Raw genomic sequence first — 23,210 nt, forward strand, 5'->3', positions numbered from 1 at the left:
ATCCTCTTTTTAATCTGTTGGCCTGCACTTTTGAAACTCTTTGGCTGAGTTCTTCTTACCCTGTTTTTTCTCCTACTTCCCCAATGATCTTTGACTTCCCTTTATTGTTCTACATCATTCCACCACAAACATCCTCAAACTGCATTCACCAGCCATTTCTCTGCGTTGTTGTGCCACTCAACAATCAAGGTGATCTTACTAAATGGATAAGACTAGCCTGCTTCATTTATTTAAAAATGTGTACCCATCCTGCTCATCTCTGAATTGAGTGTTCTGTGGCAATGAGACAAAACTCTTGGTCAGAGTTCAGTACCTGCAGTCTCACTGATCACTTTGACATTCCTTCCCCACCACTTTCAATGTCTCCCATAATCATTAGTCCCATTTGTCACTGATAATTTTATGCCAATCATGTCTCTAATTCTTGCAACAATGTTTCAAGTCAAGGATTGTTGTTATCTCTTTTTTCTAAATTGAAGTATAGTTGATTTACAATATTGTGTCAGTTTCAGGTGTACAGCAAAGTGATTCCATTATATTTTATTTTCAGGTTCTTTTCCATTATAGGTTATTACAAAGTATTGAATATATTTCCCTGTGCCATAGAGCAGGGGTCCCCAACCCCCGGGCCACAGATGAGTACTGGTCTACAGCCTGTTAGGAACTGGGCCACACAGCAGGAGGTGAGCGTTGGGTCAGCAAGCAAAGCTTCATCTGTGTTTACAGCCGCTCCCCCATCACTCACATTACTGCCTGAGCTCCACCTCCTATCAACAGTATGGTGAGTTGTATAATTACTTCATTATATATTACAACATAGTAATAATAGAAATAAGGTGCACAATATATGTAATGCACTTGAATCATCCAGAAACCATCCCCCCCGCCATCTGTGGAAAAATTGTCTTCCACGAAACTGGTCCCTGGTGCCAAAAATGTTGGGGACCGCTGCTATACAGTAAAACCTTGCTGCTTATCTATTTTTTTTTCAGGATAACAGAAATAGAATTTATTAGATGGCCAGTTTCATGAATATATAAGAATGTGCTGTATTCTTATATTTCAATTGTGATTTTTTTGGTTTTCTTTTTTTAATTTTTATTTTATTTATTTATTTTTTAACTTTTTATTTTATATTGGACTATAGTTGATTAACAATGTTGTGTTAGTTTCAGGTGTACAGCAAAGTGATTCCATTATATTTTTTTCAGGTCCTTTTCCATTATAGATTATTACAAGATATTGAATATAGTTCTCTGTGCTATAGAGTAAAACCTTGTTGCTTATCTATTTTACGTATAGTAGTTTGTATCTGTTAATCCCAAACTAATTTATCTCTCCCCCCACCGTTTTCCCTTTTGGTAGCCATAAGTTTGTTTTCTATGTTTATGCATCTGTTTCGATTTCATAGACAGATTCACTTGTATTATTTTTTAGATTCCACATATAAGTGACATCATATGATATTTGGCTTTCACTGTCTGACAACTTCAATAAGTATAATATTCTCTAGGTCTATCCATGTTGCTGCAAATGGCAATATTTCATTCTTTTTTATGGCTGAGTAACATTCCAGTGTGTGTATATACATACATACACACACACACACACACACACACACACACCCCCCGCATCTTCTTAAGCCAATCGTCTATTGATGAGCACCTGGGTTGTTTCCATGTCTTGGCTATTGTCAATAATGTTGCTATGAACACTGCGTTGTTTTTACACAGCAGGACGCTGAGGCTCAGGGAAAACAATTCCCTGAAGCCACAAGATAAGTATGTGGCCACGTGAGAATGCAGATTTTCAGTGTGGACTTGCCTCCCAGCTATCAGTGTATTAAGTGCAGGGGATAGGAAGGCTTCCCACACTTGGACACCATGCTTCTCTAGAACAATTTCCAAATCTCATGTTCTCAACAACCTATTACTTAGAGAGACTGCCTAGGTCACAGCTTCGCAACAGACACTGCATGAATATACTAGTCTACAATCAACAGGTTACAGGTGTGCTGAGATAGCTCTCTCCTCAGCTCACAGGATGGCCTGAGAGTTATCTGGGATGAGAAATTTCCCTGAGCCAGTATTCTGGACAGCAGGCATCCTTATCCATTGACCCAAGTAGGAGGTGCAAGTATAGTTTTCTATGGGTGAGAAAGATTGAGAAGCATGACCCTGAATTCCGAAGATATGCAAATGTCAGAGATTCTGAGCCCTCCATTCTAGTTGTCCTAGTGGATTGCCAATGAACTGCAAAGCATAGTAACTCAGTCATTCCCTATCCATAAGATACAAAGGGGCTTTGTGAAGTCTTAAATTCTTCTTCTAGGGAGGAAGCTTAGAAATCATCAGGTTCTGCTCTTTACCATTTGCAATAATCACTTCCAAAGTATCTGGAAAATTGACTTCCAGCCTCTGTTCAAACAGCTGCATTATGGAGGGAAGGGAGGTGGGGGGAGGGCCAGTTCCTCTCTTAATCAACTAATCAATATGTTGTGAGCTGAGTGGGGGGAAATTTTGTTTCAAATTTCTTCTTCTGTGGTCTCATGTGCCTCCTGCTGACTAAAAGTGTCCACTTCCAATTTTAGATTTTATAAATATATTATATTGTGTTAATTCATTTTAAGTTATCCCCAGAATACGGTTTTAAATTCACATGACTCTAGGAAGTCACTTTTATTGAGAGCAGCCAAACATTTACAAGTACACGCACTTAAGAGCCATTTTAAATTTTATCTTTTGTCACCACCTGGTGGTAGAACATTTTCTCACGTCTCTTTTTTTTTTTTTTTTGCACTTTAAGTTTTCTTCTGTTGGTAGTAAGGAAAATTTCTTAACCAAGAAAATGAGTTAACTTTACCATTGATCGTCAAGTATTAAACTTTAGCATTGAAGTCAAGTATTGATGCAGACTAAGCATGTAAACACTTAGTAAATATATTTAATGAATGAATTCTAATTTGTTTTAGTGAATTGTAAAGTCTATGATTTTTTTTTCACTTGAATTACATAAAGCTCTCATATGATGAATAAAAGTGATCCACAGTATTAGCTTAGAGGTAGTTTTCTTTCTTTTCTTAAGTTTAATTGATTTTTGGTTTAAGCTAATAGAGCTACATGAATGGAAAAAGTCGGCTGAGGCATTTTATTATTATTTTAAGAATGCAAATACATTTAAGTTACAACGTTTAAAAGATAGTTTCTATGACACAAAAGTTAAGATTTGGTAAAAATTTATGAAATATGATTGAAAAAGTGTGAAACCTTTGCAAATTCCTGAAGAACTACCGTATTAGGGGAAAAAAAAACAAAAAAACAAAACCTGAGCTCTACATCATTTGCTGTAGACCATCGCCACCTCGTGGATTGAGAAAGAAGTACTATAGGCTGTGAATCTTTTAAGGTGGAATTTTTTATTGATAGAAAACTCCTACTCGGAATTTAAATTAAATGCAATAATTGGAAACAACAGCAATAACAAGTCTGACAACATACTTACCTACCAAGCAATTAGATAATTAAAATTCCAAAAGGAATTTGATTAAAAACTATCAGTCAGAGTCATTTCTTAGCCCCCAATTTGGCTATACCATCCTAGGCAATAACAACGACTTTGAGGTTCAATTCCACATCTGTTAAGCAAAGGAAGTGGATTGGACAGACTCCTGCAAACGCAGGACTTTGGGATCATAGCAACTGTAAGTCCAAATGCAATATACATTCATTTTTCTGTTTTCAATATTTGTTATAGTTCTGGGTTTATAACCTGCTTGAAAGAGATGTTTTCTATTTTCTCATTTATAATCAAATAAAATATCCATTTGTCCATCATTTTAGGCCATATGCCCCCAGAAGAAGCACTAATGCTAAACAGCTTTCCTATGTCTAATTGGTAAATCCTATGGCATGAAAATATGAATAAATAGCATTACATGTTTATGAAATAGGTACATTAATCATTTCTGTACACAATGTTAACACTAAAACAATGCTAACAGCTCATGTATATGACCAGATTCTCTCATTTCATGGCTACTTGTTGAATACTTAATTTGGTATAGAAGTCTCGAGAATTATTAATCCAGTATTGTGTCTTTAAAATGTATGAAACTTTTCCTTTTTCTCTGTTAACAGGGGACAAGAAACCTTTTAAAAGGTCAAACTGTTTGTTGTAAGAATATTTTTATGTCAAATATTTTAACTTTTATTAGGTCATCTCTATAAATAATAAAAACTGGTTAAGGTCAGAATATTAAAACATAACAAGATTTACATTTATATAAACTTATATGTAGTCTAGAAAAAGAAAATCAGAAATATGGCAGCGTTTAGAACAGCATGAGGTCTTTTGGATGCATGTTTAAATCAAAGGGCAATCATTTTATAAGTGTGAGAGTGTGAAACTTATTTACAAGGACCTAATATTTCATGTCACTTTTACTAGTGCCATGCACAAATTCTGCTCTGTTGGTCTCGTTTCTACAGCGAGTTATTTTTTCAATTCACTATTTTCTTTATAAATATACATATATGTTATGTGTATATAGTTGTGTGTTAACACAAATGCGTAAAGAGTGCCAATCTTTAAAAAAAAATTAAGTAGATTAAATGTTCTTCTGAGCATGGATGAAGTTTTTCAAGCTTAGTAATTGGCAACTCCTACATCCATGCCTCTGTTGAAGTGATTAAAAAAGAATCATTTCCCAGAACTACAGGTGCACAACAGATTGGAATCATTATGCAAAAGAACAGAAATCTGGAAAAAAAACCCAGTGAATAAAAAAAGCCATGTTCCTGGCCACTTTTGCCTTTAGCTCTCTGTTTTTTTTTCAGCTCTATTTGGATATACAACATGAAATACGTAAAAATTATAATAGAGTTGAAGTAAGCCATTCAAGATTAGCAATGTATGCCTTGAATTAAACAAACTCCAATCAGAATGCACTGGAGATGGAAATGAACTAAAGGCCAAACTTGTATTAATACATTTTAAAAGCTAAAGTTTATGTAGGGGAGTTGACGGATTGGAATGCATTACATGAGTTTTTAGAAAACTACACATTTTCTGCTGGTCTTTTGAATTTCCCAACCTGTACCAATTCAAGAGAATCACATTTTCACTTATGGATGTGTTAAGCCTCTCAGACCCTGGGCCACCTCAAGTGTTTGAAATCTCCATCCCAAAGCCAGTCTGAGGCCCCAACTGCTGGTCACCGTGTGTTGTTTCCAGAGCCCTCTTCTGAGCAAGAGATGTGAAAATTTATTGATGGCTTTGTCGTCATGTTTCCATGATTCCATAGTCAAGATCTTGTAAGTGTAAAGTGACTTTTCCTCAAATGTTCCCCTAAGAATGTCATCTTTCATCTAGCTGGAGAGAAAGAACAAATGAAATAAATAAATAAATAAATAAATATTGTAACAGAGGGGGGAAATGTATGTAAAACAAACAAACAAAAAAGGTCTGGAAATCAAACTGAGGAGTAGGGATATTTGGGAAATGAAACCTGTGAAAGCAAAGAGGAATAGAATAACTCTTAGTTCAAAGAACAGCAGAATGAGTTAGGCTAGACAGTATAGAAATGAATGGGGCCACTCATTAATGTGTATGTCAATATTAAATTTGAAGGAATAATGGAATGGGGTGAGAGACTGGGTGAAAGGGGGTGGCCAGAAACAGGGTCAAATAGTTAGATGGTGGGAGAATGGAAGAGCAAAGAAAAAAACTGGTCATTGAGTTACTTTAACCTGCTGTTAAAATATATATAATTTCTGGGTTATTCATTCAACATTTATCTATGACAATGACTCTTAAGAAAGCATCCACGCCTAAGTGTATGGGGACCAGGGGTTGTTTTAAACGCTTTGCTTCTCTGTGCCATTCTTTCTGATTTGATCTTTCCTAAAGAGTGGGAAGCAAAGATTTTGTTTTTGTTTTTCAAGTAGGCGACCTAGAACTCCGAGAGAAAAGAGGAAGTTGGAGAGGTTTTCTGAAAGCAAAAGTTGTAAGAAGGACTCGTTGGAGGACTTGCAGGGGACGCTTTGGGCTAGAACAGAATGAAGTTGGGAAGATCTGGGGAGGAGTAATGAAAGGGACGAGATCAAACTTGGTGAAAACTGAGGGGCGGGAGCGGCGAGGCAAGAGACAGGGCCGGGCGAGGAAGTGGGAGCGCGCGAGTGTGAGGGACACGGGTCTGCCCCGGGTTTGGGGCGGTCGTTCTCACCATTGTCCCCGTGGTTTTCCGCCTGGGGAAACGTTATGAAACATTTCCTTCCTCTGTGTCATTGAACCCCTCCCTCTTTTTCGATGGAAGAGCTGCTCAGCTTTTGCTTAGGGACCTATCTAGGTGGAAAAGCTCAACGTTTCTCGCTTCCCTAACGCGGAGGCAGCCTTTTCCCTTCCTCGGGGAAGAGGAGGGAGGGGTCGGGGAAGAAAACCGACTGCATAATTTCCCCACTGTACACTTTGTAGTCCCAGCGATGCCGCCGCTCCCTGGGTGCAAAAGTGGGGTCCCTTGACGTTTGTGTCAGACCTGGCCTACGTCCTGCAGCTGCTAGTAGGTGGAAGAAGGCAAACTGGGTGGGAGTTGATTATTTCTCGAATGAAGAGAATGCGCAGTTCCCTCCCTAGGCTCTGGGGAATTGAACCGCGCGTTCCAGATCACCTATTCCGGAAGTGTGAACCCGGGTTCCCACTGAGAAGTCTCTAAGGCTGGGGCCGGAGGTGGGGGGGGGGGGTTGGTGGAATGATGGTGGAAGGGGGAAGGGCGAAGGTTTAAAATGCAAACCCATTTTAAAGTCAATGGCCTGGAAAGTGTCTCCTGGCTTCCTCACGCAGGCACGCTTTCTAGGGGACGCGCTGGCCCTATCAAGGTTTCCCGAGAAAAGTTGGGGCGAAGGGAGAGCACGCTACAGCAAACCGGCTGTGGCAGGCCAGGGAGATGGAGAGGTGGAGTGGGGTATTTTTCTAGAAAGGGGAGCCCTGGCTCATCTCCCAGATTGAAGAGGCGGGCGCTGGCGGGGGTGGGATGCGGTGAGAGAGGGGGCCGGCGCAGGGACAGCCCCCCGGCAGGGAAATCTTGGAGAAAGGACTCCGCTCTCCACCCCGACCGTCCCTTCTGGAAACTTCAGCCCCACGCGCGAACTGCGCTCCCGCAAGAAAGGGGCTGCGGGAAGGGACGGTAGTCCGGGAAGGCGGCGGGGGGAGAGCGCGGTGGCAGGGAGTACCTTCTCCCAGCAGCAGCCCCAGACGTACAAAGTGCTGCTCACAGCTCCTCTCCTGCGCCTTCCGCCCCCAGACTGACGAGCCAGTGGCGCCGAGCCAGAGCGGAGGCCGCCCCCTCCCCCGCCCAGGCCCGCGGCGCAGAGCGCGGTTTCGCTCCGACTGAGTTCAGGGGGCGGCGTCCCGGGGATAGAAAGGCGGCCAAGAGGGAGGAGAAAGGGGGTAAGGGGGGGTGGGCGGAGACATATTCAAAGACTATAAAAAGGCGGCCCGGGCTGCCCCGTTCTTGCACTCGCTGGAAAGCGGCTCAGAGCCTGGGGCCTTTGCATAGCCAGGGCGCGCAGTAGGGCCGAGAGGACAGAGCCCAGCGCAGAGCGAAGTGCACCGCGACCGAGGCGGAGGCCGAAGTGAGGAGCTCCAGGCGCCGATCCTCGTGTGGCCCGTCGTCCCTCTCCCGGAGGCGTCCCAGGGCGCTCCGTGTCTCCGCATCAGCCACCCCGCCAGAGCCTGCTGCGCGGTGCCTCCAGCTGTTCGCTGGAAGAAAAACTTCCCGCGCGCCGGCAGAACTGCAGCGCCTCCTCTCTAGTGACTCCGGGAGCCCCATCTGCGGCTGGCTCTGCGCGCACTTTCCAAGAATCATAGCAATTGTTAATTTTAACAATCCCGAGGCAGGCCAGCGAGGCTCTGCGCTCCGGACCCGAACAATAGCCCCTTCGCTCAGTGCGCGGCGGCGCGCGGTGCCTCCCAGGACTCGGGTGCCGCGAGCGGTCCCCGCGGGGTTCAGAAGGCGCACGGCAGGAGGCGACATGGGGAACACGGCGCGACGGTCTCGAGGCTCGCAGCCTGCGCCCGTGCTGCTGCGGCTGCTGCTCGCCGCGGCCTCAGTGCTGCTGGTCGTGCCGGGCGTGCGCGGGCGCCCCACCGAGGAGGAGGAGGAGCTGGTGCTCCTGGCACCGGAGCGCGACCCAGGACACAGGACCACGCACCTCCGCCTGGACGCCTTCGGCCGGCAGCTGCTGCTGGAGCTGCAGCCGGACCGCGGCTTCCTGGCCCCCGGCTTCACGCTCCAGACGGTGGGGCGCAGATCCGGGCCCGACGCGTCGCGTTCTGATCCCGTTGGCGACCTGGCGCACTGCTTCTACTCTGGCACGGTGAACGGCGACCCCAGCTCCGCCGCCGCTCTCAGCCTCTGCGAGGGCGTGCGCGGCGCCTTCTACCTGCAAGGCGAGGAGTACTTCATCCAGCCCGCGCCCGCCGCCGCAGCCGGGGAGGAGCCTCCGGCGCGGCCCCAGTTCCATCTCTTGCGGCGGAGGCGGCGGGGTGGCGGCGGTGCCAGGTGCGGGGTCCTGGACGACGAGACGCAGCTCGCGGGGGTAGCGGGGTCGGAGGGCGAACACGCCACGGCGGAGGGGCCATCGCGGGACCGAGCGACACAGCGCACGGGACAGCCAACAGGTATCATTCCCAGAAGAGTGGTTCCCACTTGTCTCTCCATTCATCTCCCTCTCCCTACCTTCTCTGTGCTGCGCGACTTGAGGGTAGAGTCCTGTTCGCAGACGCGAGCCTATGTCTGCGGACAGGACGGAGACGTGGTGTGGAGGGAATGCGGCTTAAAATTTGGGTTGGTGAACTAACCAAAGCCTGCTGGAGCAGTTAATTCCATTTGCCCTAATAATGGATGATCAAGACAGGACAGACGTTATTAATGATGTTTCTGCTAAGGAGAAGCGTTGATCCGGAAGGGAGAGCTGGTAACCCAATGCCTCCCACTTTAGTTGAATGTGAGCTTGTGCGACTTCTTTCCACCTTGTTCATTTCTTTTTAACAATTGTGCACGTGTCCTTTGGTCGAGTTGCAGCTTCGCGCTTAGTTTTGTAACCGCTGCCTGTTCGCGCACCCTGAGCCCAGAGGAGGGCAGAGACGGAGGGGGGAGGAGGGATAGTGACCTCAGAATGTGCAGCCCGCGAGCCTGGACAGCTGCGCTACGATCCCTGTTCTACTGGCCTCAGTTCCCTTCCCCCCTTTAAGAGTCTGACCCCGACCGGCTGGCGGTGGCGGGGCCCCTCTGCAGAACCTGCTTGGGAGGTCTCTGCCCGGCTCGCCCCGCCTCTCCGCGCCTCCCACCAGCCTCCCACTTTGCGCTCCCTCTCGCGGCCATAATTCTGCTCGGAAGCACTGTTGAAAGTCACCGGTGATCCTTCCTGCTCCGCCTTCCCCTGTTTCTCTCGGTTGTGTGCAGTGCTTCCTGTCTAGTTCTTTTCATTCTGTCACTCACTGGGGTGCCTTGTTTCTTTTTTGAACTTTCTCACGTGGCTTGTAAAATGTTCCTCTTCACCCCTGTACGTCCGCTCCTTGAAGCGGTTACGTGGTCAGAGCCCAGTGTAGAACGTCCCTGGGGGCTGGGTCTCAGTCAGGAGTCAGAGGGCTCTTTTCGAAACAATCAGCCGTGGCCCCGTGGTCCGAAGCAGGAACTTATTTCCCTGGGGCGGTGGGAGTGGGGCAGTCGGCTGCTTGGCAGACTGAGTGGTCCTTGTGCCCGGATTTGGCAAGAGCAGACCACCGCAGGGACCCGTGGAACGAGCGAGCAGTGCAGTGCAGGCTGAGATTCCTTCAGGCCCGGCCCCTCGGCAGAGGCCACAGCCCAGTCCTGGGCCTTCCACGTGGAGCCCGATGATCTCATTCAGGATTTGATTCCTGGCCTGTGAAAGAGTGACTCAGGGGCTCTGCCTGCCCCCCTTGCTCCAAGATTTTACTACAGCTGGGGAGAATGGTTGCGCACACTGCCTTTTTCAGATTGTATGATCTCAGAGAGGACAAAAGAAATCCTGCTCAAAAAAAAAAAAAAAAAAAAAAAAAAAGCCTGACCTGACACCCCTCAGAGGAGCACATGGCCTTTTTTATTTACAGTAAAGGAGAAAACTTTAAAAATAACATTTTCGGTGAAAAGAAATGCAAATATTTTTGTTATTGTTGCTCCGGGTGTATTTTTGTATTATTTTCTTTGACTGGTTAGGCTTTCTTTATATACTCTGGGAAGGTAACTATCCTTGGCTAAACTGCCCCTGAACAAACTATCTTCCTTGTGTCTTTACAGGAACTAGAAGCCTAAGAAAGAAGCGATTTGTGTCCAGCCCCCGCTATGTGGAAACTATGCTTGTGGCCGACCAGTCCATGGCAGAGTTCCACGGCAGTGGGCTAAAGCACTACCTTCTCACCTTGTTCTCGGTGGCGGCCCGGTTATACAAACACCCCAGCATTCGGAATTCAGTTAGCCTGGTGGTAGTGAAGATCCTGGTCATCTATGAGGAGCAGAAGGGGCCAGAAGTGACTTCCAACGCTGCCCTCACCCTGCGGAACTTCTGCAACTGGCAAAAGCAGCACAACCCGCCCAGTGACCGGGATGCAGATCACTATGACACTGCGATTCTTTTCACCAGACAGGTGAGAAGAAGACATTGCCAATGATGAGAGTATTCTCTTGCGAATCAGTTTTGTAATAAGCAAAAGTATGTAAGGCATTTTACCAATATTTTTGCACTTATATTTTTTAATTGGCTACCATGATTAATCTTCCTTATTCCTTTTAATATTTTAATATCTCAAGTTTCACAGTCTTATTTGAATAGCATTGGGGAAAATCTTTTTTTTTTTAATTTTTTTTTATTTTACAAATTTAATCAGTTATACATATACATATGTTCCCATATCCCCTCCCTTTTGCGTCTCCCTCCCACCCTCCCTATCCCACCCCTCCAGGCAGTCACAAAGAACCGAGCTGATCTCCCTGTGCTATGCGGCTGCTTCCCACTAGCTATCTACCTTACGTTTGGTAGTGTATATATGTCCATGCCGCTCTTTCACTTTGTCACAGCTTACCCTTCCCCCTCTGGGGAAAATCTTAAAGTCACACAAAGTACTCCTAAAAGAACGGCTCAACAACAATGAATGTAGATGCCCTAAAGCACATGTGAAGTTACACCCTGCCAAAAAGTTAGATCACAAGGTTCGTGCTCTGTCTCTGTTAATACGGACATACCTTTGCTCCTTGTAGGACCTGTGTGGCGCCCAGACATGTGATACTCTTGGGATGGCAGATGTTGGAACTGTGTGTGACCCCAGCAGAAGCTGCTCGGTCATAGAAGATGATGGCTTACAAGCTGCCTTCACCACAACCCACGAATTAGGTGAGTCTGTTTTAGAGTGAGAGTTAGCCCAATTCATGAATTCAAATTGATAAATTATGTATTAATTTAAGAGGGAGAGTCTGCAGGTTATATTGTTCTTTTAAGGTGCCAAATCTCCCTAGAAACTGCAGAAAATAGTTTTCCACTCTTCTCAACATGGTCATTTTTGTTAGCATGCAAAATAAGATAGTAGGAGCTATGGACACATTTGGAAATTTACATGTTTGTTTACACCCTGTGAAAAGTAGACATTGTCTCTAAAATAGATTATCTCCAAAACACATTTCTTCCTCTAGAAATATCACTTTGAGACAAATGAATCCCTGTTGGGGAAAAAAAGTGCTGCAAATGACCTGTATTTTAATGTGGGTTTCGGATGTCTTCTTAGGCCACGTGTTTAACATGCCACATGATGATGCAAAGCAATGTGCCAGCATTAATGGTGTCAACCGGGATTCCCACATGATGGCGTCAATGCTTTCCAATTTGGACCGCAGCCAGCCCTGGTCTCCTTGCAGTGCTTACATGATTACATCATTTCTGGATAATGGTCATGGTAAGATGCTCCAGCTACTCTTTCTAGATGTTATCCAACCATCCACATGTAGGGTACTAGTGAAACCAGCTCTTTCTTTCTTTTCTGTCCTTTTTATTCTCCCTCCTTCAAAATGACTTTCATTGTCAACCGCATGCATTTTTAGATCTTAATTTCCAGTAAAAGATAGTGCTTCTGGTCAGGTAGCTCCCAGAGTACATTAACTTAAGTTTTTAGCAGAACAATGATTTCCTGTCATTGTTAATGCAGAAATATCCCATTGAGAATAATATCTTAATGATAGTTTAAATCTCTCTGACATTCTCCCCCCAAACTCTTCAGCTTTCAAATCGCTTTGCTATATATTATTGCTTTTGGTAAGTATTTTCTGAAACTGATCTACCCCCTGCATGCTTTAATTTGCTATTTCTTAATATTCATTGGCATTTTTCCTTGCAGGCGAATGTTTGATGGACAAGCCCCAGAGCCCCATACAGCTCCCCTCTGATCTCCCCGGGACCTTGTACGATGCCAACCGGCAGTGCCAGTTTACATTTGGGGATGAGTCCAAACACTGCCCGGATGTGGCCAGCACGTGCACGACCCTCTGGTGCACAGGCACCTCTGGCGGATTGCTGGTGTGCCAGACCAAACACTTCCCCTGGGCCGATGGCACCAGCTGTGGAGAAGGGAAATGGTGTGTCAACGGCAAGTGTGTGAACAAGACTGACAAGAAGCATTTTGATGTGAGTTTTCCACTGCAACACACGCTCCTTTAAAATTCAGAATTGAAAGAGACCAAGTGATGCTAAAACATTAGATACCACGTTAGCATCCTGACCTGTGGGCTCTCGCAGGGATACAGGATAGAGTCGTATTATTGATTCTTTGTCCCATGTCTTTCTCTTCTATTTCCTGAAAAGGTCTCCGTAGAGGTTTCTAACGCTGATCATTTGTGTCTCCATTTAGACTCCTGTTCACGGAAGCTGGGGGCTGTGGGGGCCCTGGGGAGACTGTTCAAGAACGTGTGGTGGAGGAGTTCAGTATACAATGAGGGAGTGTGACAACCCGGTCCCAAAGAATGGAGGGAAGTACTGCGAGGGCAAGCGCGTGCGCTACAGGTCCTGCAATATTGAGGACTGTCCAGAGAATAATGGTGAGTAGAGAGAAGGTGAAAAGGATGCGCTGCAAACGGGTGGTTGAAGACCGGAAACGGATAACACCATCGTCTCCTTCTATTTCCAGGAAAAACCTTTCGAGAGGAACAGTGTGAGGCACACAATGAATTCTCCAAAGCTTCCTTTGGGAGTGGGCCCGCGGTGGAGTGGACACCCAAGTACGCAGGAGTCTCACCCAAGGACAGGTGCAAGCTCATCTGTCAAGCCAAAGGCATTGGTTACTTCTTCGTTTTGCAGCCCAAGGTAGTGACTTTTCTTCAGACTTTTTGCCTAAGAAACAAGGCCTTAGCTTGCTCCCTTTTCATGCCAGCTCTGCTGTACTTTCTTTAATTTATATATATATATATATATATATATATATATATATATATATATATATAAAGCTGAGCTTTTAATTTATTTATTATTTATGGCTGCATTGGGTCTCTGTTGCTGTGCACGGGCTTTCTCTAGTTGCAGCGAGCAGGGGCTACTCTTCGTTGCAGTGCGCGGGTTTCTCATTGCAGTGGCTTTTCTTATTGCGAAGCACGGGCTCTAGGTGCGAGAACTTCAGTAGTTGTGGCATGCGGGTTTCAGTAGTTGTGGCTCGCAGGCTCTAGAGTGCAGGCTCAGTAGTTGTGGCACACGAGTTTAGTTGCTCTGCGGCATGTGGGATCTTCCCGGACCAGGGCTCAAACCCATGTCCCCTGCATTTTCAGGCAGATTCTTAACCACTGCGCCACCAGGGAAGCCCTAATTTATATATTAACGTGTTCAATTTCAGGTTAGAACTGCTTTGCTTCTAGATACATTGGCAACTGCTTGCTTTGAGTTTGGTGCTGTTTTGGGTTATGAATGAAGCTTGAATCCAGTGCTTATGATTCTTGCAATGGTTTATTATTACTCCTATATGTGAAGAAAAGCCCTTTACCCATGGTTAGGTAAAGTATGTGTTAACATGGAAACCATCCAGTGGTTTTGGAAAATAGTTCAGGTGTGGCCCAAAGTACTTGTCACTGGGTGACTAGCAGTAGTATGTGCAAATGGGCTTATTAAAATGAAAGTCTGAGCATTGAGAGCTCTTGTGTTGAGAACATATACTGAACTAATGGAAGCATTGTTTTGCTGAGGAGATGAATCTGGCTCTGAGGTAGAAAATGGAATTGAATTTGGTTGAAATTATCATGTGTCATTATCACTGTGGGCTATGAAAACAGTCTTCAGTTGCAGATTCAACATTCAAGTGATTTATTCAGCACCTGTTATTGCCAGGTAGTATTCTAGATACTGGGGATACAGCAGTAAACAAATTGACAAAAAGCTCTGCTTTTTTGACCTTAGCTAAAAGTGAGATAGGATACAAATAATCAAAATATTTATAATATTTTCAGATGGAAAAAAAGCCAAAGAGAAGGGTAGTGTGTGCCGTGTTATAGAGTACTATTTTAATTTTGATAGTCAGGAAAGCAAAGATGTAATGTTAATGAAGAAAACTTTCAGAACTATCCTAGCATCATCTCTTGCCCTTGTTAATGTGTGACACCAGGTACGTGCCCTTACTTTTTCAGGTGGTAGATGGCACTCCTTGTAGCCCAGATTCCACCTCTGTCTGCGTGCAAGGACAGTGTGTAAAAGCTGGTTGTGATCGCATCATAGACTCCAAAAAGAAGTTCGATAAATGTGGCATTTGTGGAGGAAATGGATCTACATGCAAGAAAATATCAGGATCAGTTACTAGGGCAAAGTAAGTGTTAAAATGCCATACTCCCAAAGGTCTTATCATTTCGATGTAACTTTTTACAGGTCTGGTAAAAATTACATTCTTAAATGATTACCTGGTGTTTCAAGCTAAGTATTGATTATATGATTAGCTGGTGAACGAGAGATTTTTATATCTGTTTTCCTTGTCTGCAGACCTGGCTACCACGATATCGTCACAATTCCAACCGGAGCCACAAACATTGAAGTGAAACAACGGAATCAGAGGGGATCCAGAAATAATGGAAGCTACCTTGCCATCAAAGCTGCCGATGGCACATATATCCTGAATGGCGACTTCACTTTGTCCACTTTAGAGCAAGACATCACGTACAAAGGTAGTGTCTTGAGATACAGTGGCTCCTCTGCAGCATTGGAAAGAATTAGAAGCTTTAGCCCTCTCAAGGAGCCCTTAACCATCCAAGTCCTGACAGTGGGCAATGCCCTTCGACCGAAAATTAAATACACCTATTTCGTGAAGAAGAAGAAGGAATCTTTCAACGCCATCCCTACTTTCTCCGAATGGGTCATTGAAGAGTGGGGCGAATGTTCCAAGTCATGTGGACAGGGTGTGCAGAGAAGGCTGGTGGAGTGCCGAGACATCAATGGGCAGCCCGCTTCAGAGTGTGCAAAGGAAGTGAAGCCGGCCAGCACCAGACCTTGTGCGGACCTGCCTTGCCCCCTCTGGCAGCTGGGGGATTGGTCACCATGTTCCAAGACTTGCGGGAAGGGTTACAAAAAGAGAACCTTGCAGTGTCTGTCCCATGATGGGGGTGTGTTGTCTCACGAGAGCTGCGATCCTTTAAAGAAACCTAAACATTACATAGACTTTTGCACAATGGCAGAATGCAGTTAAGCAGGGGCAGTGTTGAGGGAAAAAGGCAGTGGGGAAGGGCTGATGCACTGAAATCAAGAAGGCTGGAGGAATCCAGTGCACCTTGCTGGTGATCAATGAGGTGTGCCGATGAGTTGGGAGGTACAGGTAGGTAGAAAAGAAGTTCAATCATCAGAACTGCCTTCCAGTTACAAAATTGATAGGGTAGTTTATGAGGATCATTAATAGCAGACCAATAAGATAGCATGAGAAAGCCCCAGGGCATTATTATTTCTTTTGTTAAGTCTATGACAAGTTTTTACAAAAATAGAAACAATTGTCAAAGTAAGTGTAAGAAATATTACAATCCCTGTTTCCTGGTACTGATGAAATACTTTGTATCATGGAGGTTGGGAAATGAAAAGCAGGAGGAAGATGAGATTTTTAGTTTAAGATGTGGCTTACTTTACCTCACTACCTATGGAGGGAGAAAGGAATACACATAGGATCTTTGACCATCACTGTTCCTAACTGCTGTGGTTTCAGAGAATGTTTATGCCATCTCTTCTGCTAAGAGTTAAGAATTCAGGACTGTCCAGCATGAGAAATGCTTAGCAACGTCCAGTGACTCAAATGACTCCATCTTTCCTTTCTTGTGCTGTTATTGTGTCTTTATTTGTGAATTCATTTTGACGAAGAAACAATTCCATGTATTTGTAAAAAACAGCATTAAGTCTACAAGGGGAAGAAAAGCAGTGATGTATCAGATGCTGGTAAAAGCTAGGGGAGGCCCATTGATCTGGGTACCTCCTACATTTCTTTCCTCCTGATGTAAGCCTACTTAAGGAATGTGGATGTGGAAAAAAAAAACAAACACAGTTTGTATCTGAAAAAAGTAAGATCACACAAAAAGAATGTAATGCCAGAACAAGAATGGGGTGTGTACAAGGGGGTCCCCAGTGTTTGGGGACATTGAGAACACACATCTCACGGTGGGGAGGCTACTGAGGGGTAGCGGGTCCATCCCCAGCAGCTGGTCCAACAGTCATATCCTGGTGAATGTCTGTTCAGCTCTTCTACTATGAAAGAAAATGACTTTTTTCCATATGTATATAGTAAAATATGTTACTATAAATTCTATGTACTTTATAAGTATTGGTCTGTGTGTTCCTTCTAAGAAGGACTATAGTTTGTAATAAATGCCTATAATAACATATTTATTTTTATACATTTCTTTCTAATGATAAAACTTTTAAGTTATATCGCTTTTGTAAAAGGTCATATAAAAATAGAGTATTTATACAATATATGTTACTAGGAAATAATAAAAGGACACTTTTTGAACATGTGTCTATTTTTTTTAATGGGACTTAATTCCTGGGTAGGAAATCTGAAACACAGATTTTGAATTTTTGTTTGTTTTGTTTTAAAAATGTCTGGTTTATTGCCTTTTTAACACTGATAAAAATGTTTCATTGCATACATTTTTTTAAAACATCTTTATTGGAGTATAATTGCTTTACAATAATGTGTTAATTTCTGCTTTTTAACAAAGTCAATCAGCTATACATATACATATATCCCCATATCTCCTCCCTCTTGCGTCTCCCTCCCACACTCCCCATCCCACCCCTCTAGGTGGTCACAAAGCACCGAGCTGATCTCCCTGTGCTATGTGGCTGCTTCCCACTAGCTATCTATTTTACATTTGGTATTGTATATATGTCCATGCCACTCTCTCACTTTGTCCCAGCTTACCCTTCCCCCTCCCCGTGTGCTCAAGTCCATTCTCTACATCTGCGTCTTTTTTCCTGTCCTGCCCCTATGTTCTTCAGAACCTTTTTTTTTTTTTTAGGTTCCATATATATGTGTTAGCATACGGTATTTGTCTTTCTCTTTCTGACTTACTGCACTCTGTATGACAGACTGTAGGTCCATTCACCTCACTACAAATAACTCAGTTTCATTTCTCTTTATGGCTGTGTAATATTCCATTGTAGATATGTGCCACATCTTCTTTATCCATTCATCTGTCAATGGAACAGATATTGAATCTGAAGAGAGAATATTTCTTCAATTCTTTGGAAGTATGATTTCATTCTAATGAAATTATTTTATGTATCCTTGGGGTATGTAATTGCTACAAAGAAAGAAATCTATTATATCTTTGCTGATAGATAGGTTTGTTACTAATGTAATAATATACACCAGTGGTTGGCCAACTTTTTCTGTAAAGAGCCAAATAGTAAATAGGTTTTGTGGGTCATACCATCTCTGTCACAACTACTCAACAGTGCTGTTGTAGCATGAAAACAGCAATAGACAATACAGAGATGAATGGGCATGGTGGTGTTCTAATAAAACTTTATTTATGAAACAGTGGGCCAAATTTGTTCTGTGGGCATAGTTCGCCAACCTCTGATGTGTAACATATAAAATGGAAAAAGATGGGATTCTGGATACATTTGAATTCATATCTCTTCCTCAATTATATCACATAAGTAAAATTTTGTGAAAGTATTTAAGCTAATGAGTAGAAAACGATGCCTAATAAATTACATTTGGGATAGACATGCTTGGTGAGCCAAGCCCTCCAAATATTTCATGTGCTCTTCAGGAATACACGGGGTGTTTTGGAGAAACCTCGGAGCACCCAGGCCACCCTCTTGGTAGCCTTTTGTAAGTCACTCTATTTTAAATACTACATGGTACATCAGTGGCTTTAAAAGTTCAGACCGCTTCCAAAGTAACTACATTTCTCTCAGGAAATAGCTTATTTGCTAGAAGACTCGGATTATGTGGTTAACCACAGACATTTCCAACTTTATATTTTCATCCTTTTTTTCACCCTCCTTTCTCAAGTAGTTCTATATAATATGCTAATTTCAGATTCCAACGATAATGCTAATTTGCCCGCAGAATTACTCAATGTTCTTCCCGTGAGCAGTTGAATTTAAGATATTCAGGAACCAGGTGCATGGAGCAGAAAGTGGGGCAGAAGACGGGAAAGACATGTTAGTCTATGCTTAAGTTTTTTCCTACCCATTGGCCACCAGACTGAAAGGTGAAAGTCAAATCTCACACCATGGGCAGTGGCCCCATATAACTCAGTTAAACATAGAATTTGGTCATGCAATTCAGTGCCCTAACATGCTCTTTGCACCAATAACCTCTCCCACAATTATTTGTTTGGCCACATTATTAAGGTACAAATCCCCATAGTAAGTGACATGGAGGACACACACACACACACACGCACACACACACACACACACAAGACCCTTTTCCTCAATTACTATATAAGCTATTTGATAAAATGAGATAAATGTACCTAGAATGATAACTCATAATTTAAAAAAGTCATTTTCAGATCTAGCCTAATTCACTGATGAGTTTTTCCTTTTCAAAGGCTTACATTGATTTGGTGTAGTAAGCAAGGAGAATGAAATTCAGGACACAAAGTGATAAAAATAGCCGAAAGATTTTTCACTACTCTCTTTATTCTCAGCTCAAGGTAATGGCAAACAACTTTCTAAGTTGCCACATTATTTTCTTCAGCCATCTGCTGGTGAGATTTCCCTTTTACCAATCAATGGAGCCATTTAAAATACTCTATTTTGGCAGCAAAGAGAGTTTAGCTTAAAATACACATCCGGTTCTGTGAGCTTGACCTGCTTAAAAAGAGGAAAGATTTTGTGCTCACTTCTGTTGCAGGTACAAATGATGAGCTGGCGTGATGTTGAGGACTCATTCAAACACCTAATTTTCAGAACATTCTGCAGGCACTTTCTTTCTCTAGTATTTCAATAACCACCATGCAAGCACAATTTTTGCATCAGAGCTTTCACACAAAAGTCATCAAAAATCATTTCCAACTTTCGCTTTTGTTTAATTTGTCTTCCAGAAGAGGGTTCTGTAGATCTTAATGTAACTTAGGAACAACAGATGACAGCTACAATTTGTTAATCTCGTTGGTTTTCCAAAAAAGAAGAAAAACAAAAATGGTTAATATAAAGGATGGGTGTGCTAGACCTACCAACAAAATGGACCAAAGTTACTCCAGTATAGAAATGTAGTCTGTTCTGCCATATGCATACTTCTGTGAAATGAATGAGTTAATAAGACCTTGGCAGAATGGAAATAGTACAATGTGGAAGATGCTTTGGTTCATCAACAAGTTTTCCCAGCCAATAAATGTTTGGTGCCTTCTCTTAAGAGCAGTGGAACAGAAAATATACTAAGTCATGAACATGGCAAGTCACAGAGGAATACAGAACTATGCAGTATCTCCACTCATGCCAGTTGTCTCCATTTGGTCTGCATCTTGGAAGTTCCTAATGTGGTCTGTGTTCCGTTTGCTCTTGTATTCATAATTCAAAAGCCTGAACTTTTCCTTACAGCCTCTTCTATTAATCACATTGCCCTTGTTTTAGGGTAAGTTTGTATAATTACAAACAGCCATTTGTAATTTAGCATATTTTGTTAGCTATCTTAATTTCTTTTCCTTTAGGGCTACTATTGTTCTATGCTCTACGTCTCTTAAGAGGAGTTATAAACCATTTACTTGCTGGGGTCAGAAGGAGATTGAGGGCAATTTTATGTAGAATAATACAAGAAGGCTTTTTCAATGAGATCTTTGGAAGAAAAACAGAGAGACACAAGGTGACAGCTCTCCAAGGGATGAGATTACAATAGACAGGGGTCTGCACAGGTGGAAGTAAGCTCAACTTCTTGGAGGGAACAGCAAGAGGTCAGTGTGGTTGGAGCACTAAGGAGAGGGGGAAAGAGAAGAGGCCAGTGGAGAGCAGAGAGCTTGCTCAGCAAAAGTAGGAAGTATATTTGGGTTTTGCTCTGAGTGAGACAAGGAGCCAGTGGAAGGAACAGAGCATAGGAGAAACATGGTCTGACTTAACATTTTAAACTGGAAGGAGACCAGACAGGAGCCAGATAGGAAACTATTGCAATAATTGCAACGAAAGGTAATGATGGTCTGAACTAGGGTGATAGCCATAGAGGAAGTGAAAGAGGTCAAATTCTGCAGTTCATGACTCTGAGATTTGCAGATGGATATAGATGTGAATGGGGGGAAAATATCATGGATAAGTCCAGGATATTTTTGTTTTTCTGTTTTTTGGTGGGAAAAGAGTGTTCTGTGCAACATTGATGCATACTACACTCTACTTAAAGACCAGCATAAATTAAAAATACAAGATTTTTGGTAAGCCAGTTAAACCTATAGGTAAATATAAGTAATTGTTGAAATTACGGTTTCAAAATTAACTGGAAATATAGAATAGTAGTTAAAGAGAAGATATATAATGTAAAATATTTTAATAATAATAATTCAAGTCTAAAACCATATGACATATTGACAAAATCATAAGAGTAGGATAGAAATTTCTTATGTTAGGAGTTATTAAAGGACATCATCTTATTCTTGAACTTGGTAATAAGGTAAGTATAGATGAATGATATTTCTTAAAAACAAAAACCCAAAAAAATGTCTCTTCATAGAGAGAGGATGTGTGCAAAATATAACTCATAAATAAAAGAATGGAAAGCAAATAATAAGGTAACAGAATTCCAACCACATTATCATGACAAGACATTGTTTAAACTTTCCTATTAAAAGACAAATATCTTCAGGATGTGTTTAAAAATAAAATCCATTGATATGATAAATAAAAGGGAACTAACTAAATCAAAATGACATTTCTTCAAAGAAGTCCAAAGATTTATCAGGCAAAGAGTAGGAAAAAAGTAGGAATAGAATATGAAATCAGCCAAAAATTTATTTAAGATGGAAAAGCACTAAGCAAAATAAAAATTTACATATCTTGTGGATTAAAGATAGAATCTACAATAAAAAATATGTGTCCCGGATAATAGAACATCTATATATCAATCTTAAATTGTTAAAAATACAAAGAATTATCAACAGGTAAGGATTATTCTATTTGTCTTTAAAACCTCTCTCTAGGTCAAGGAAGACCAAAAACGTAAGAAAATTAAAAAAGGTAAAACTTTACAAAGACATAAAAAAAGACTTGAGTAAAGCAAGAGACATGCAAGTTTCTTTTACAGTAAGTCATAAACCTTCTATTTTGTCCAAAACTAATTAGTAGATTTGATGAAATTCCAATCATTAGCCATTCATAAATTTTTGGAACTTGATAATATAATTCTAAAGTTCTTCTGAAGAAATAAATTTGGTGAAGATAAAATAAAGGGAAACACAACTGAAAAACACAGTGTAATGTAAGATACCTGTTCAACCGGATTTGAAAATGCACCATAAAATTACAATTAAAAAAAAAAAGCAGTACTTGTGGAATTATTGACAAGTATATTTATTTTTGTTTTTTTTGTTTTGTTTTGTTTTTTGCGGTACGTGGGCCTCTCACTGCTGTGGCCTCTCCCATTGTGGAGCACAGGCTCCAGACGCGCAGGCTCAGTGGCCATGGCTCATGGGCCCAGCCGCTCCGCGGCATGTGGGATCCTCCCATACCGGGGCATGAACCCATGTCCCCTGCATTGGCAGGCAGACTCTCAACCACTGAGCCACCAGGGAAGCCCTTGACAAGTATATTTATATGTGAGAAAGATAGCTCACAAATAAACCTGAGTAATCATAACTACAAAATATTAGAATATAATGAAGTTAGCAACATAAGTCTGTGAGTAAAAATTAATCATTCCAAACAGAGTCTTAAATTAAAAACAACTAGAAATTTACTTGGAAAAAAAAATTTAGAGCTTTCCTTCAGATCATTTGTAAACTTAAATTCCAGATATACAGAAAGTTAAAAGATTTAAATGCAACCCTGATTAGCAAATATAGAGAAATATTTATCTGATCTCTGAATGGGAGAGGAAATCTGAACACAGAAATAATGAAAGGTATTAAACAACCAAGACACACACACATAAACGAATTGCTTTGATTGGCATAAAAACTTCAAACTTCTGTGTTTCAGAAGAGCCTTTTAAAAAAATGTGAGAAAAAAAAAGTGTGTTTTCATGAAACACAAAAGACAACCAAGCTTTCCTCAGAACTTTCCCATAGGCCATTGGTTTCACCCCAGGATTCCAAATGACCACCCAATTAACCTCTGGTCATCCTTTAGATCTCAAAGTAAATGTCACTTTTCCAGGGAAACCCTTCCTAAATCCCTCAGGCTAGATTAGCTCTTAAAAACCCCTGCACTTTCCTGTCTTGTCATTTTTCACAGAAATCATATACTCTTTTTAGCTCTGCATTTGTTCTGCTCGATATTATCTTCCCAACGTTTAGAACTGTGCATGTTCAAATATTATATTTATTTAATGAATAACCATTAAAAGTAGTCAAACTATTGCGTATAGATAGTTTTACCCCTAAGAATCCATGCTAAATAAATAAGCCAAAAGGTTCACAAAGATTTGTATATGAATGTTACATAAATCTGAATGCAGCCACAAAAGAAGTACACTGACAACTACTTATGACATAACAAAACTTGAATCTCAGGGAATTCCCTGGAGGTACAGTGATTAGGACT

At 42.2% G+C, this 23,210-nt stretch overlaps 1 protein-coding gene across 1 annotated transcript; it reads left to right on the forward strand.

Annotated features, from left to right (window-relative positions):
- Window positions 1-7,578: 7,578 nt before the first annotated feature.
- ADAMTS1 (ADAM metallopeptidase with thrombospondin type 1 motif 1) lies at window positions 7,579-16,868 on the forward strand. The gene is made up of 9 exons (XM_060098592.1): window positions 7,579-8,676; window positions 10,316-10,662; window positions 11,273-11,405; window positions 11,794-11,961; window positions 12,400-12,686; window positions 12,910-13,096; window positions 13,186-13,361; window positions 14,666-14,841; window positions 15,012-16,868. Exons 1-9 carry the CDS (start codon window positions 8,028-8,030, stop codon window positions 15,709-15,711), a joined length of 2,823 nt encoding a protein of 940 aa, XP_059954575.1. The 5' UTR covers window positions 7,579-8,027; the 3' UTR covers window positions 15,712-16,868.
- The last annotated feature ends 6,342 nt before the right edge of the window (window positions 16,869-23,210 follow it).

The sequence above is a fragment of the Mesoplodon densirostris genome, chromosome 5 (assembly GCF_025265405.1).
Source record: "Mesoplodon densirostris isolate mMesDen1 chromosome 5, mMesDen1 primary haplotype, whole genome shotgun sequence".
NCBI lineage: Eukaryota > Metazoa > Chordata > Mammalia > Artiodactyla > Ziphiidae > Mesoplodon > Mesoplodon densirostris.

Coding starts and splice junctions, on each gene's coding strand:
- ADAMTS1 (XM_060098592.1), top strand. CDS start 8,028: ATGGGGAACACGGCGCGACGGTCTCGAGGCTCGCAGCCTGCGCCCGTG. Junction 13,097..13,185: donor GGACTGTCCAGAGAATAATG/GTGAGTAGAGAG, acceptor TTCTATTTCCAG/GAAAAACCTTTCGAGAGGAA. Junction 13,362..14,665: donor TCTTCGTTTTGCAGCCCAAG/GTAGTGACTTTT, acceptor TTACTTTTTCAG/GTGGTAGATGGCACTCCTTG.